Here is a 17,633-nt window from a genome sequence, read left to right as displayed (position 1 = left end):
GATTTACACATCAGTTGCAAGGTAACAGTCTCATCCTTTCCTAAAGCATGAAAAGAAGACAAGTGACAAAGAGTAAGTTATAATGACAAAAGGTAAGTGATAGTCAGTCTTTAATGGTACTGTACTTGTGCTGCATGCAGCCAGCAGCTGTCGGTGTTGGTACTTGAAACCTTTACATAAGAGGAACTCTGAGGCATGTGTGCGTGTGTGTGCGTGGGTGTGTGTGTGTGTGTGTGTGCGTGTGTGTGTGTGTGTGTGTGTGTGTGTGTGTGTGTGTGTGTGTGTGTGTGTGTGTGTGTGTGTGAGAGAGAGAGAGAGAGAGAGAGAGAGAGAGAGTGACACACTGGCTCACTCCACTCTTAAAACAACTGACAGTCACCTCATATTTCATGGGTGGGCCACTGGTTTTTACTTCACTTTTATTGCGCGCACAAGTAAACTGCACCTCTTTTGACCATCTTTTAAGTTTTGACCTACAGTGACAGAGCACCTAAATAAAGATTCCAAATATGGAATACAGAGAAATGTATGGGTTGCTTACTGGGAAACATGCAGGAGGCTGAGATACATTCAGATACATCTGGCACAGGGTGTCTTGAGCCTGTGCTGGGTATATTAAAACATTATGCTCTGCACATAACTTGATCTGTGTATAACTAGAAAGGATCAGCACAGCGGCATAGGAGGACACCCATGTTCATAATGGGACATTGGAATTTGATGCTTTGGAAATGAGAGTTTATAATATGCACAGTGGCAGACTGGTTAGCATGTCCGCCTCATGTGCAGAGGTTGTGGATTCGATTCCAGCGCTGGCCTTCCTTTTTTCTCTTGGTACCTGCGTTTTTTTTTTTGTTTTTTTTTTGGGGGGGGGGGGACTATTAGAGTTTCCTCCCATAAGCCAAAAAACATGCGTTATGGGTATACTGGACATTCCAAATTGACTTTAGGTGTGTTTGTCAGTGTGAATGCAATTGTGTGCCATGCAATTGTCAGGCAACCAGATCAAGGTGTACCCTACCAACTACCCAAAGAAAGCTGGGGTAGGAACCAGCAAACCCACGACCCTTGTGAGGACAAGTGGTTAAGAAGTTGTATGGTGGATGGATACTTCATAATAAAACATACTTCCCTAAAAAAAAATTTTTTTTTAAATGGTGCTTTATTAGTTCATCAGACTCAGCGCAGTATGTATTTCAAAATATAAAAATGCATTTTCATTTATTTTTTATTTATATTTTTTTGGTCTCCACCGGGTGGAAGTACACGCACAATAGTTTATAATCATAATAACGCCTTCAAATTGTCAAAAAGTCCAAATTTATTGCATTGATGTTGTCCCTCCCAGATCTGAAGAGGAAGCCACAGGCCATGTCTGACATCAATGACATGAACGGTCTCGGACCAGGGGACACTTAATATGTCCATAAATCGGACACGCTAACATACTTTTTCTACATATCAGGGTGCTACACAACACAACTAATTTTCATTAATCTTGGTAAAACATACAACTGAGGCTTCTTCCTTAAATATTGTAAGGGATGCTACAGAGACAAGTTGTACAAATTGTGCAATAATTTAATAAAATATTGATGATTTTGCCAAGCCTGCAAAAAATTGCAGCTGGAGTGCATGTTATGTTTACGATTACAAGAATAGCACACATTTTAGTAGCCATCTAATACTCAGTAGCTCTACATGTTTAAATGTTGCATATGACATGATTGTGTAATTTTTCCTCTGTGAATCATTCGAGTGAGAGAGTGACTCATTTCTTTTTTAATTTCCTGTTGATGTAAATTCTCGTGGTCAATCAACAGACATGTTTCCACGCGGAAAGCATTGCCTGCTCTGCAGTTGAGCAGATGTATGTGTGTGTGTGTGTTTCTCATGTTTGAGAGGGGGATGGTCAAGTTTGTTTTCAAGTCAAATACCTGTAGTTTGGTCTAAGCCTCAATAAGAAAAATCGGATTGAAATAATTCCTACATGTAGTTTACTTTGTTCTCCATATGTAACTCAAACTGTTACCTTTGTACATGTGAAAAAAACTAATAACTTTATAATAGGACTATGTACAACTACATTTAAAGCACATCTTAAATTAAGAAGTGGACTAACAACACTTGATGAAGACAGTGTGCTTGATAACGAACGTTCTGTTCAGGTGTAAAAAGTACTTCATCACTGTGTAATAAGATTTTGTAGGAGGCACTGTAGCATTCTGGATAGCACGTCCGCCTCACATGCAGCAATGTGGGTTCACTTCTGGCTCCGGCCTTGTATATTCTCCCTGTGCCTGCGTGGGTTTTCTCTGAAAACTCCTGCTTCCTCCAAAACCCCCAAAACAGGCAGTGCAAATATATTGGACATTCTAAATTGTCCTTAGATGTGCTTGTGAGTGCAAATTCTTTTTCGTTTTTGTGTGCCCTGCAATTGGCTGGCAACCACTTCAGGGTGTACCCTGCTGACTGCCCTAAAAAAGCTGGTATAGGCTCCAGCATGCCCCAGACCCTTGTGAGGATAAGTTGTTGGATAATGGTCAGATAGATTAAAACAAAGACCAAAAAAAAAAAAAAAAATGCAGTACAATAATAATAGTAACAATAATTCTAATAATAATGATAATAAACCATCACAGTGTATCATGCTATCAGGTAGGTGCTATTTAAAACATCAAATGTTTTTGGTCAGTAAGCACCCTTAACCGGTTGCCAGCTAATTGTAGGACACACAAAGACCAACACCCATTCACACTCTTCACACTTAAGGACAATTTACATATTTTATGGAATTTGGGAGGGTACCGGAGTGCCAAGGGAAAACTTATATGGCATGGGGTGTACAAAAGTACAAGCAAACTCCACAGGTTGTAGCTGGGGTACACCCTGAAATGATTGCCAGCCGATTCCAAGGCACACAAAGACAAACAAACATCCACACACACACACACACACACACACACACACACACACCCACACACACACCTATTGACAATTTCAAATTCCCAATATACCTACCATGCATGTTTTTAGAACGTGGGAGAAAACCAGAGTACATACTTGGAAAAAAAATCCACACAGGCACGAGGAAAACTTGCATGAGTGAAATTCTGCATGAGAGGCAGACGTGCTCAACAGTCTGCAACTGTGCCACTCAAGATCACATTTTGTTCAATTAATTGATTTCTACAATGATTAAAGGGGATCGTCCCACGGCTGCTGTCATATTTATGAATGATGCTTAATCCTTCAATGTGATTTTATCCTTGAACAACCTCCCCAAAAAATCTTTTGGGATTAATTGAATCTCTTTCTAACAGGATGAACGGCAAATATTTGCAATAACGTGACAACTATCAGATTACAATGCCCGATAGAGCTGGGCAATAAATCACATTAATTCATGTTTTTTAAAGGATTTAAAAATATTTGGGGGCATTTTCAGCAAGCCCTAACATCCAATTAAAGGGGAAGTTCACCCAGATATTTTCTTTGCGACAATATGTGTTGTGTGCCGATACTAGCCTAAAAAGGGACTAATATTGCATTTGTGGGATATAAATTTGGTAGCAAAATCCATTCTTTTATCCATCTCAGGGAGCCACCAGTTTGCCTCTTGCTGTTGGCTAAAACTGACATCACTGTTCCTCAAGGACTGAGCCATCACAAGTCACCTGTTCTCTGAGTTTGTTCATGTGATGTTTGCATGATGAGTTGGGATTGGTCATTACCTGAGCTTTGAGCAATATATGATGTCTGGCAACAAGGATGCCCCCTGAAATGGATAAAATTGTTGCTCCTCTAGGTTTCTCCAATGGGATTGATCAGAAATCATGCAAAGGACGTCTACTTTATTTTGCCAACTGGCAAATACCCTATGTTTCATTACGATCCCTGCATTTCCCACTCGTAAAAAATAATGTCTTAAAACCTGTAACTTAAACAAATCAAAACCAACACCTACAAAATGTAGAGCTAGCATGTTTCCTGCTGAGAAAGCAGACGAACATACCTGTATAGACTGCACAGACGTTGTAATCGCTGATCTGGTTTTTCAGCTTTTGGTCCATTTCCCCAAATGAAATGTGTAAAGCACACATCTCATGTCTTTGATGACATTTTTCACTGTCAGTTTCCCTGCCAGTTACATGCTTGAACCATGCATAAACATTTCTCAGGATTGTTGCGAGACTTTGGCAAAAGTATGAAGGAAACTCCCTTCATAGCATAACAGTCACCAATCCAAAGGGACTCCATCATGACCCCAAGGCAGCAGTGTAACCATAGTATTTTCATTATGAGTTCTCTTTTAAATAATGTCGGTTTACAAATTTTTTTATACACCGTAACACATAAGTTTTTGACCGAAAGCAATATGGCCAGAGCTTAAGCGTGGTTCTAAAAATAACTCTTGCTCAATTGCAGACAAGCCTATTAGATGTTACAACAGCAAATCATGAATTGTTTGACAGTAACATACAGTCACGGATTGAAGAAAATGCAGAAGTTACTGCATTTTATACTGTAAGTTTTATTGCCGATGGGTGGTGGTGGGGGGTATGAAATCTCGCCGAGCGCCACAATGGCTTTGGCCCTGTGGTGTGACACTTGTGTTTACAGGCATTAACGTCGTTTTTAGCAGCAAACATCCTATTTTTGAGTTAAAAACAAACAAAAAACACTCACACAAACGCACGCACGCACGCACACACACACACACACACACACACACACACACACACACACACACACACGCAAGTAGGCTGCACTGCTTGTGCGAAGAGGAGGGCTCTACTATATACTCTTACCGCCCCACTAACTCAAGTTTACCTCCTCCTATTGCTCCACTTCGCTCAACAAGCCATTGCGCTTCACCGCAAAGACACCGACCAAGGCCAGCCACACTTACCGACCGGATAACCTGTCAACACGGCACATAACCACCACGGGCTACGGTTGTGCTGCTGATGTTTTTCTATTGCCACCGGATCTAACATGGCGGGTGGACACAGTCAAGAGTGACTTTATTTTTACACGCCGGAAAAACGAGCGCGTCCTCGCGCAGGAGAAAAGGCTGCCTCAGTGCCGAGTAGACGAACTTTAGGCGAGGTTTGCGAGACAAACGGCACACAAATGTTGGCCACATCTGGGACTTACGCCAATAAGAAGAGGAAGAAACCCGTCCTCAAACAGTAAGTCGAACCCCGACTGGGGCACTTTGTTGTTCTCTACGATCTTGTGAAACTATAGGCAGACGTTTAAAAAAAAGCCTAGTGGTCGTATCTGCGCTTGACGCTCGGGGAAAGTTGACTAAAGTACACAGTAGTGCAGTTTACTCCCTGAAAATGTTGTACTACTTTGTATTTACTAACTTGGAATTCAGTTGCGATCGTGACATTATCACGACTTGAAAGTTTAAAGAACAACCACGTTTGGGTGGATCTATGCTGTGTGGATTTACGTCAACTGTATTCACTGTGAAACAAACGAGCAAAAAAGATTATTGGCGGTACAGTTGTGACATTTCAAGAGAGAAATCGAATACATATGAGCAAACAATTCACAATGAGTGGACTTAGTTCAATTGACGGGAAACTGTTAACGTTTAGGTGCGGACCACCTTAAGAATGTGAGCTGTTCGGCTCTGGCACTGGTGCGTTGCCCTGGCGCATTAATCACAATCAAGTTGGAGAGTCGACTGCTGCTCTCACGCGATGCACTGGTGAAGGCGGGGCAGTCTCGCGCGCCTAGCTCTGTTATTGTAATCTGATATCAACCCCCCCCCCCCCCCCCCCCTTCCCCCCTGTCCACATTTCCTTCAACTTTTTTCGAGCGTGCCCTGCTCTTTGGGCCTTTGAATGTACAAAGTTTTATATACTCAGTGAATAAAGTACTAGTGAGGTAGATTTTACCATGCCACCCCTTGTATAGTCATACAGTTGCTATTTTTATGTTTGCTAACTTGTTAAATTAACCTTTACGAGCAAAGTCCTACTTTGTTAAACGGTTAACATTAGAAGATGAACCAAAATCAACTTTCACAGTCGAAACAGGTAATTGAAAATATAGTAACTAATGCAGAAAACTCCAATGCTGTACCCTAGAAAAAATAAATTAATTAAATACATACTCTGCCTAATTTTCCGTACTTTACCATTTTAAAAACAGATGTTCTTCCTCCATTTGCAATTCCTTAATTGATTGATTTATTTTTAATTTGAGTAGTGCTTGCTGCTCTCTCATTTATTTCAGCTTCACTCTTGTGGGTTTTCATTTGTGACCACTTCATCTAATGTAGTTTTATATCACTAATCCTATTCCGTCTAAGTCTTACCAATAAATAAACCTTAATGTAAATGAAGATAGGGTTGCATAATAACTTTTTTTCGACAATTACCCATTACCTCTACCGATATTTTAAAGTTGATCATGTTTTGTTATCGCCACTCTAGTATGTAGTATAGTAATGCTTCAAAGACCGACCAATAGCAGACCACCATCTCCATGAGGAGACAATTAGCAGACCAGAATTGTAGTGATGTGTTGCAGGGACGGCAACTGAAAATAAGTGTAACAACACAAATACAGTCAAAGCCCCCCTAGGGTCATGAGTTGTTTTGGGCGCAAAACCGGGAAAATGTCATAAAGAGGGGATGAAAAAACACAGTATTCCAGGTCGCAACATGAAAATAACGCAAGTCACGGACGTTGTAATACTGGGGTCCACTGTATATATAAATAAGCATGAAAAAGATCATTTATGAGAGAAACTGGTTAAAAAAAATACCGGTAAGATGGTCTCCACTGTAACTTAATTTTGAAAACACAAGCGCTGCACAGTACGGAAATCCAAGACTTCCACACTTTTTAAGTTGCAAGCCAGCAATCCAGGCACGCAGAGAGGTAGCAACAGGTAGCAACATGACACATGCAGCGGTCCGTCCACGATACAAGGAAGCCACAGTGTAAGACTTGTTTGTACACCGTCATGGAGCAACCCCCCGCCCCCTATTTACATTTGGCATACATACCTTCGAGTTCCTATTTTCTTCCATTTTGTATTTGAGATTGGTATTTGTGCTGAGTTGTAAACTCACTACGCATGCGACGAGATACAAATTCCACAAGACGAGATATTTCACGAGATTGAGTCCACGAGAGCGAGATATGACTAGAATGTTGCAAAATGTTCAAAATTAAAAAATAATTGCTGATATAAATTTTCCAGTTTCAAAATTATAAATTTTTATTAAGCAGGCTGCAATAAACTATCTAAGGTTTTTCCATATGCTGCTGCAATAACAAATGATGCAGCTGAGTTGAACCGGATGGCAAAAGCAAAAGTAAAGACAAATGGAAAAATAAAATAAAAAAAATAAAATAAAAAAATAAAAAATAAATAAAAAATAAAATAAAAAAACCCTTCCTTTTCACACTCTGCTTCAAGAAAAAAGCTGAGCTCTTTCTTAGTTAAACATGAAAATAATAATACATCATATTTAAAGTGCCAAACATTAAAAACAACAACAAAAAACATTAATTCATATAGTAACTGCAATTGTGTGTAACTACAATAGTGATTTTATTTCAGGGCACCACAAGAAGCCATCCGGGCTGATATGTTTGTGGTTTCTCTTGAACAGAAAAATAAGGCACAACTACCAATTAAACAACAGAGAAATAAGGCTCAATTAAACAGACATTCAAACCATCCAAACTTAACGTGTACCACCTAGCTCGCTTGCTTAGCGAAGCGTGAGCTAATGCTAATGTTCGTTCTTAAGCACGTTTACGTTTGGAAACAAATTAAAGTAACTCTCGCATGGGTGACACTTACCTCTCACTAACGCACACACACAGCTTGGACTTCAAACAAACTTAATTAAGTGACAAGTGGGATGCGTATAGCAGTCTCTCTTACTACTCTCTCCTCCTCACTAGCTCTAGCGCACAGGTGTCAAACTCCAGTCCTTGAGGGCCGATATCCTACATGTTTTCAAACCTTTTCCCTCAGAAATACCTGATTCAAATGATTGGGATCATTTTGAAGCTCCTGCAGAGCTTGCTAATGAGCTAATCATTTGAATCAGGTGTGTTGGGGAAAGAAAAACGGGAAAACATGCAGGATGCCGGCCCTCGAGGACTGGAGTTCGACACCTATGCTCTAGCGCAGGCATGTCCAAACCCGGTCCTCGAGGGCCGCCTATCCTGCATGTTTTTGATGTTTCCGTCATCCAATGCAGCTGATTCAAATGATCAGGTTTGTTGTCAGGCTTCCGCTGAGCTTGCTGATGAGCTGATCATTTGAATCAGGTGTGTTAGGAGGACAGAAACCTCCAAAACATGCCGGATGGGCGGCCCTCGAGGCCTGGGTTTGGACATGCCTGCTCTAGCGTGAAGCCCCCTGCCCACAGAGAACACAAGACAAGCTTGTCGAATATCAATATGAGTCTTTTCAATTGATGACGGATTGCAAGCTACAGTTACTTTAGATTAGGGCTGCACGATTAATCGAATTTTAATCGCGATCACAATATTGACTGCCACAATTAATTAAGATGATAATGGGCGATATTAACATTTAATAAGCCACCTACCAGTACATGTCAAATGAAGAACTTTCAGTCATCCTACCACCAGGGGGCCAACCCAGAAATAGCAAGAGAGCAAATCCTGCAGAAACGTCTGCAGCTTGGTTTATGCTTGACCCACCCCGCAAGTTCGACGCGGCACCACTCGTCAAAATGATGTCTTTTCGGGAATCACGCCGCTTCGCGCGGTTTCCGCGCTGGCCAGATTTTCCGTAATGCGTACCTTCTTGAATTTCTTTACCACGCCGGGCAGAAAACATGTCGGACAAATTATTGCTTATTGGTGTTCGCCTGTGATTACTGGCGAGCAAGTACACAAAGGCGAGGAGTCTGATTTAAAAAGACCAAAAAAAAAAAAAAAAACCTTGGCGGAATTTCGATTGTTTGATTCTATTAGCCGGCGAGATTACAAGCGTCTTCTTTCACGCGTCAAGAGTGGGACACAATGTCAATGCAAGTTGGTTTCACTGGCGTGCTCCAGAAATATCAGGTTTCAATTCCACCTTAAAAGCTTTTAGATGACAATGTTTACCATTTGTTTGCATGCCAAAAGCCTCCGCTTTTCTCAGCCCCTCTACGTATATACTGCACTAGCTGTCAATTGAGACCCATTTTGGAAAATCCGATTGGAAAACATTTGAATACATTGGTTTTGAAATGACCAAAAATGACATTTTGACTGCTAAGTCCAAACTCATTTCGAGTTATTCTGGTACGTTTGTACTGTTTATTTTTATTTTTTTTCCTTGAAAAAAACTAAGGGTGTTGTAGGTGTTCTTACAGGTCTGTTGTAGTATGTGCTTGGTTCGAAGTAGGCTTCATTTTTTTCAATGGTTTGCACTCAGCATGTTTTTTCCATAATTATTATTTACTTACTTATTTACTTATTATCAAGCCTTGTTTATACAGTATATACTGCTTGTTTAAAAAGGTGCAACAAATAGACATGTTGGACCAAACATGATGAATAATCGTGATTAATAATCTTGATCACAATATTGACCAAAATAATTGTGATTATTATATTGGCCATTATCGTGCAGCCCTACTTTTGGTGCATACCCACTGTACAAGAGTGTAGCACTCAAGCCTATCTATCAGCCTAGTTGCCCTCATTGCACGTCAAGCTCAATAAGGAAAGGAAATGAATCTCGTGGCACGCCTGAGCGAGAAATCTCGTGGCGTTCGATCTCGCAGGGCGAGATCTCGTACCATCCCTGCCGCTGACCATAGGTTATCAGGTTAACCTATTTTCTTAAGAATATATAGCACATTACATGGCATATTAAAATAAAGCTTTTTTCATAATTGTTGGCAGCAACATTTGGCCAAGGCAGTTAAATGTGTGCTCTAGTGTGACTCTGTGCCACACGTTGAATGTGATTTATGTAAAAAAAATTGTATACAGACGTCTGCATTTGGCCCACAGTGCCTGATGGATGATGTTGCTAATGGTGTCATTTCCAACCGACCTATGAGTGTGACTAATAGAAGTATCTTACAGTTGGGAGCCTGGCCAGGCTCTCCTTGGCTGTTTCCGCTTGTGCGTGCTAACCAGAATTCCCAGTAACTGAGCGAGTCATTACATAAACAAATGTTGGGACTGGGAGTACCACTTTTGATGAGTTGTTTGTGGTGACACTGATCCAAATGTTTCGTAGTACAACTACTCTCAGATCTTTACCTTTTGTAATTATGTACAGTGGCCCTAAAGTGAAAATCACAGAAACAAAAAACTAAGCAAACAAAACAAAGGTAACGAAGACACCTCACAAAAGAGAAGCACACAATAAAAAAAGAGCACACAATAAAAAAAAAAAAAAAGCACACACGTAAATAAAAGTGCATGCAACAAAAGAGCATACCAAAAAATGCAATTTCCCTACCGAAGCGATTGTTATGGGTGGGGCAGAAGAGTGTGGTCTCACTGCTGATTGGATGACAGGGGGCCGCGTGATTGGACATGAACAGCGTTCGTCTTTGATCAGGACGTTAACCCTCTAACAAGTTTACTTTTAAAAAAAAAGCGCTACCAGTGCTTCAAACGTTGTTACCGTGATCTGAATCGCGGATTGCTTTCCATGAACCAGTCAAAACCGGAAATTAATCACCATATTAAGGCATCTAATTATTTGTCGATGAAATATTCGAAGTCCTCACTTGGCACTGTGGGTTAAACATGTGTATATGATTGCTCATGAAATTCTTAGTGTCCTGGGTTTGAGTCTCGCAGAACCATCTATTTTTTTTTTCTGTTTACGTTTTTTTTTCTTTGCTTGCGATTTCTTTTCATTCAAATGTATGTGAGTAATATGTGTACGTGACTTAATTTGGGGATGTTTTTTTTTGGACAAGCTGAAGTCTTGCGTTGATTACAAGCCATTTGCTTTCTGTTATGTATGATTATATTACTGGTTATCTCATTTAATTCATAAAGAGAGCAAGGGTAGTTGTGGTGTTGATAATGATCTATAGATCTGTAGATGTATAGATCATCAACAACTGCTGCCTTCTTCAGCCATTTCTTCCACTCTTGTACAGCATACTGTACTGTAAAGTTTATATTTGTGGCCATGCCACTTAAAATGCCCAAGATCCAGTTTTAACTCATTCTGTCAGAAGAATTATAGCATGCATGTGTCCGTAGTGGTTTTCACATTTGATACGGCATGTTTGAACCACTTGCCTGGCAAATTGCAGACAGCCAGACAGCTCTCAGTGTTTGTATCCCAAAATAAAAAGGTGGCCTGTGTCTGAAGATGTGGAGGTTATTTTCCCCCTGAACGTCCAGCTGGACTTGTGATGCACAAAAGCACCATTGAGCAGACATCGTAAAATGTCCGCGGTCGCCACCCGGGAGCATTCCTCTGCAGATCTGCGCATCCAGATTGTCTTTTATGAGCTTTTTGCATTTTTTTTTTACTTGCTTTTTATTACATAACTTAAAAAAATGTCCAGTTAAAAAGATCATTGCTGTTGTTTCCAGTCCCACCAGGCAGAATCCATTAGTGAGAGTTGTGAATATGCACACTGCACCTTGGTTCTTCATCAAAAAACAGTGCTTTTGGCCGAGCTTTGACAGGGGATGCTGTTGTTTACCTTACACCGAAAAGAGATGTCTCTGTATAACTTCTTTTTTCGAAAGAAGTCTCAACATGACGTCTTTTCATCTATGAAGCCCTTTGAGACTTCGGTGATTCTGGGCTATACAAATAAAATTTGATTGATTGATTGACACAGTAAGACTCTGTAAGGCGAATTCACTGCATGGCGGGTAATCCAAACCTATGTTAAACAGCTAATGTGTTTAGAACCCCATTTTAAAACATCAAAATTGTACATACATTTTAAAAATTTGTACCAAAATAGTGTAGTAAGTGCAATGTATATATAATATACATGTATACAATCAGAAAACATCATAAATTAAAAATAAAGACAGGATTTATTTACCTTTGAGTGGCGCTTGTTATGCCCATATTCCCTAGTAAGGGTAGCCTAGGCTAGGCTAGCTTTGTATTTCTTGATGATCTCCAGCTTCGTTTCCATATAAATCATCTTCTTACTTCTCTCTTTAACATCACTAGCAATCTTGGGACCCATGGCTAACCCTTTCAACTTTGAATTAAGGAGTTAAATGCACTATAAATACGGTTTTGTAACCACTCACAATCGACCAAAGCTTTGCCGTTCTGCCATTTTGAAACAAGTGAGGCCGACCAATAGCAGACTACCATCTCTGTGAGGAGACGCCGACCAATAGCAGACCAGCATTATAGTCACGCGTTGCATGGAAGCAGTTAGACGGCAATGGTAAAAAGGTGCAATTACCTAAAAACGCCAGCAGATAGATTAAAAATAACACAAATACAAATATGTATATATGTAGAAACCATTCTTTTTCCATCTTGAAATCGCCATTGGTCATTTACCAAAATAACCAATAAATAATAACCTGCAGAATCATTCTCCACAGGCTAATCGTTGCCGCACTTAGGTCAAAGCAGACATAAGTATGTTAGTGTGAGGCAATCCACATAGAGCAGCCATCGGAAAATAATGTGTGGCGCGGTAAGCTTTTTAATTTGGCTTGCTGAACTTAAAGAACTTATTACCCCTGTAATAGTGGCAATCCATTGCAAACTACTGAAAAAAGTTACACATTTAAACCAAATCAATTCAGATTTTAAAAGGGTCCAATCATGAAAACTCAACTTTTAGCATCTTTTAACCTTGGTAGAAAGTTGATTAATCACCCTAAACACCCTGTAAGGGCCAATGGCAATATCAAGCCTGTATCATTGGGATGGCGCTATTACTTATTTAAGTGCCAGAGATTGACCCAAAGGGCCTATGGTTTTACTGCAAGTACATGATCATTTCCAATGCTGTATGGGAAATTTGTTTGTTTGCACAATATTCAATTTTGGTTCATTTCTTAAATACGCAGATAAGGATGCTATACACACTAAAGGCAGAAAATAAATCTGTGGACACCACAGGTGCAGCGTACACATTGTCGTTTGTTTGATACACAATGCAGCGTGCAAGCAGACAGGCGCGTCAGCCGGGTCCATCTATATTTTCAATCCTCGAAAGCAACATATAGACTGGAGGCTCTTAAACATACTTATTTTCTTTAATTGATGCGTTTCTAAGGTCTTTTTGCGTTATCACATCTGCACCTCCGGAGCAGCTAAATATGACTTGAGAAAGCTTATGACTACAGAAGAAATTTGTACCTACCATACACAGCACCCTGGACATGCCAACATTATCCATGTCTTTTAGTTTCGGAGTTGAACATGAGAGATTTTGCACTGAATCGGTCAAGTAAACAGCAATGTTTTATTTACCAGTTACAATGTTTTACTGTAGAAAATCCCAATTTCCGGCGTAAATATGCATTTAGAGGCACACAACTGGACAATTCCATGTCAGTCACACACGGGCAGAAGTTTTGTTGAGAATAAAAGTTATACGCAAGAATACAAATTGATTGTAGGAACGTGTGTCAGTGAATCATGTCATGTGTATATCTGGAGTCCCGACTCACTCTGGAAGCAGGTTTGTGCGATAAAAAGAGGTATCAGTCAATTAAGCAATTGACGTAAGACTCTATTGTGAACAATTTCAAAATAAGAACCCTCAAGTCAAAATGCAAGCATTTGTTTACATACAGTATATGTTTACGTACATTGTTTGGTATGGGAACATTTATTTTGAAGTCTCATCACATTTGGTGGTGTGTTTTACTGTCATGCTGAGCAGTAAACAGCAGTGCGTTCCCGGAGAAACGGCAAGCGGGGATGAGCTGCTGTGCATCTGTCAATGCTTTTTCCACGCGGTTAACTGGTATTCATAACTTAGTGCCAACATTTTCAAACCTTGATTCCGGGAGAACCTGAAGGAGAGTTCTGGTTCCACTTGAGTACTGATTCTCGGTGCTTAACCTAAGGTTCCAGGTCAGGCCACTGTTAATGCTGACCCCCCAAACTATTTAAGAACGCTGTTAATATTTTTGCTTTGTTACTAGATAACCAATTCCATCACATATCAGTTGCAATGCCTAGCCCACGACCCCTTCCTGCCCTGTCCTGTCCTTTCCTGTTTTTCCCCCTTTCCGGTCCTGTCTTGCTACTCATTGCATTCCTTGCTCACTGCAGCGCTGCCTTTTTTGTCATCATAGTGTAGTCAAACCTCTACGGTAATGTCACGTAACTGTTGTCAGAAACCTTTTTAATACTGTCATCATTCTCTGCTGGTTTTTTTCTTGCTGTGTTGCTCTTTTCTCTCCGTCTAACCTCAGCCATCCACTATCTTCCGCTTATCCGGAGTCAGGTCACAGATGATGCAGCTTCAGCAGGGAAGCCCATAGTTCCCTCTCCCTGGCCACTTCGTGCAGCTCCTCCGGGTTAATCCCCAGGCGTTCCTAGGGCAGTCGAGAGACATAGTCCCTCCAGCGTGTCCTGGGTCGTCCATGGGGCTTTCTCCTGGTGGGACATGCCTGGAACACTTCACCAGAGAGGCATCCAGGAGGCATCCTAACCAGAAGCCCGAACTACCACAACTAGCTCCTCTCAATACGGAGGAACAGTGGCTCGACACTGAGTCCCTCCCAGATGACGGAGCTTCTCACCCTTTCTCAAAGGGGGAGGAAACTCATATAGGCGAGGGCAGGAACGTAGAATGACCGGTAAATAAAGCGCTTCTCCTTTTGGCTCTTTACCATGACAGACTGATGCAGAGTCCGCCTTACAGCAGATGCTGCACCGATCCGCCTGTCGATCTTCCGTTCCATCCTACCCTCACTCATGAACTGTCTAACCGACCATGGCAAAACAGAGTTAATGTATTTTAAGGAGGACTATTCCACGGATTGTGCTTAATGTTAACAATAAATATCTGTTTTTTTCAAATTTTAGCTGGGTTTACAAATGATATGTTTGAAGATGAGTGGTGATAAGACACAGAATGTATTTATGTGTGAAGTTTACAAAAGTGCAATTTGCCTATGCAACAAATTAATTTCATTTTGCCTTGCTCTTAATCCAAAACTTGGGTTAAAGGCTTTTTCGTACCACACAGTAATATTGGATATGGGTAACATCACAGACATTTTCTAAGCTGTAATTTGGCACTTTGATCTGCAGACTAAATGCAGCTATGGGAATGTCAGTGCTATAAGTAGAGATTTTTCAGATGTGTGGGTTTTCACCACTCAAATGTCATTTCACCAAATCACCAAAAAAAAAAAACTGTGTCATCTTTTTTGTGTAAACTGTTGCTTGCTGGCAAAAAGAAATACAGTTGTCCCCTTTGTCTTAAGAATGTGTTATAGAATGTGATCCATATCATTGTTCAAAATGTTTCTAAGTGAATGTTGCATTCTTGTTTCTTCTCTAAATTTCCTGTTCGAAACCAGAAGCGTTGTCTAACGGGAAAAGTATTTACCTTCATGAGCAGTTCATTCCACAAAACTAATTTCCCATAATTAAATGTTGTTAAATTTAACAGCATGAAGCTGACAGTTTACATTGGCCACATCGTTAGAAGCATCCATCGTGAATGTGTTCACGAAGTCAACCACACAGGCAAATCTTAGTTTAACAGAAGAAAGCTCTCTCTGTGTTCACTGTTTTAAGTGTGGCAAGGAGAAGAGCACATAATTAGTTAAATAATCGATCAGATTTGGCTGTAAAAGGGAACGAGATACAGGAGAACATCAGCCTCCATTATTGCTGTTTGTTGGCATGCCTCATTCAATCTAATGCGTTCAATGCTGCTTGGTCTTTCTCAGTTGTCATTTTGAAATGGGACCAAGGCAAGTTAAGCCAAGACAGTAGTTTGCAGTAGACAGTGTTTTTATTGTTTTAATTTTATTTGTTTTTACTAGTCATGTGAGTATGAAACAATTGCATTTAACATACATTAAATGTTCAATTACAAAACCTCAGTGTGGGCCACTTGTTGTTTTCATAGCGCTAACTTTGGCAGTCATCACCATCCAAAACCTGCCTGTCACTGTGATTCTCCACCCAGAGCATGTGTGTCTGATTTTGGAATCATGTGTAAGCTTTTGGCACTTGGGCGCCCCTTCGTAGGCGACAGCCAAGCAGTGTGAGTGCAGCTTTAAATAGGTCAGACGTTGCTGCTGTTTTAGTAACCGGTGGAATGAGGAGTGGCCATGGTTAGCAAGAATGGAAGGAAGAACGGAAGGACAGAGATACTATCAAACAGGCTGCTGGTGCTATGTGGCCTGGTTCTGATAAACATGCATGGAATCAGATGTCCTGAAGAAAATCAGATATGAATAGGATATTTGCCAACATGTCTGCAATTCAAGTGGACAGATCGGATATATTTTGTCAGTCAGTCTTCATGCACAATATACATGAGTCTACCCAAATCACACACCTGTGCTAAATCATAAATTGAGCTTAGAAGTAAGTAGATCCTTAAATAGTGAAAAAAATATAATGAAGCCAAAAAATGTTGGCCATGGCCAGCATTTGTTCTTTATTGCCCCTGGAAGTAAAGTGTTGGATAGGGTTCACCTGAAATTTGAAATTTGATGAACCCATGACTGATGACAGCTGTGAAATTTACCCGGTGATTCCACATACTGCATTGCGGGTCCGCAGCCATGTTAATGAATGAGAGCAGTTCCACATGCCACGTGTCCACTGTGGTACGGTAACTTTATGCAAGACTTGAAAAGATTGGTCTGCCACTGTCCGCCGTGGTCAATTCCAAAGTTCAGAAAGCACCAAACAGGAACAAGAATATGGTCTACATCCGGATACAAAGAACTCCACGGAGAGAGAGAGTCGCGCTGAAAGAAAAAAAAAGATTTGACCATGAGCTGTTCTGTCACTGTTCTGTCACGGCTTCACCGTGAATGCGACCTGTGTTACAGTCGCTGTCAGATACCCGAAAAGCCCTTTTTAAGGCTACTGCATTGCAACAGCACCGTGGTGCGCTTCTGCAGCAACTTCTCACACCTACGCCCACTGCGTGTGTCCCCGGTCCGCCAGTCATACGTTCCTTGGAAAGTTAAACTACAAATGCGCGGGGATAATCAACTCGCGTGATTTATTAAAAAAAATAAAAGGTTTCTAATCTTCCGAAAACAAACCAAGCTCCACATGTGGAAAGTTTGCTTGGCTATCACTTCATTGCATGCGTAAGGTGGAATCCACGGGTTATTAGTTGCTTTGGAGCTTTCGCAATCTGAGTTCCTAACAGCAGATCTTTTGGGTTTGTCCAAGTGAAACAATTGACATTTTATAGTCGGTTGACATTTGACATCAGTCCTGTTCAGAACAGCTTGTGTTGGGGACCACCCTTTTTTGGGGCTTGACTTTCAAAGCTGAAAACTGAAACATTGAAGGAAATGTTACTATTCTTATAAACCTAATTACCTTGAAAAAACTAAAAAAAAAAAAAAAGAGCAAAAGAAAGAAAAATCTTATAAATATGTTGTCTGGAACATTTGGATTTTCTCACTGGTGTATTTGCATATGAGCCAAAACAACA

At 40.6% G+C, this 17,633-nt stretch overlaps 1 protein-coding gene across 1 annotated transcript in view; it reads left to right on the top strand.

The window, feature by feature from the left end:
• The first annotated feature begins 4,844 nt into the window (after window positions 1-4,844).
• LOC148423193 (aryl hydrocarbon receptor-like) overlaps window positions 4,845-17,633 on the top strand; it is a 43,519-nt gene continuing 30,730 nt past the window's right edge. Inside the window, exon 1 of the mRNA XM_088414888.1 lies at window positions 4,845-5,195. Coding sequence (XP_088271014.1) covers window positions 5,137-5,195 — 59 coding nt within the window. The 5' untranslated portion in view covers window positions 4,845-5,136. The remainder of the gene's footprint in view (window positions 5,196-17,633) is intronic.

This window comes from Hippichthys cyanospilos, chromosome 5 (genome assembly GCF_059441005.1).
Source record: "Hippichthys cyanospilos isolate Australia breed blue-spotted pipefish chromosome 5, RoL_Hcya_1.0, whole genome shotgun sequence".
NCBI lineage: Eukaryota > Metazoa > Chordata > Actinopteri > Syngnathiformes > Syngnathidae > Hippichthys > Hippichthys cyanospilos.
Note: the sequence above shows the minus strand (reverse complement) of the source record. Positions and strands in the feature narration are given on the sequence as shown.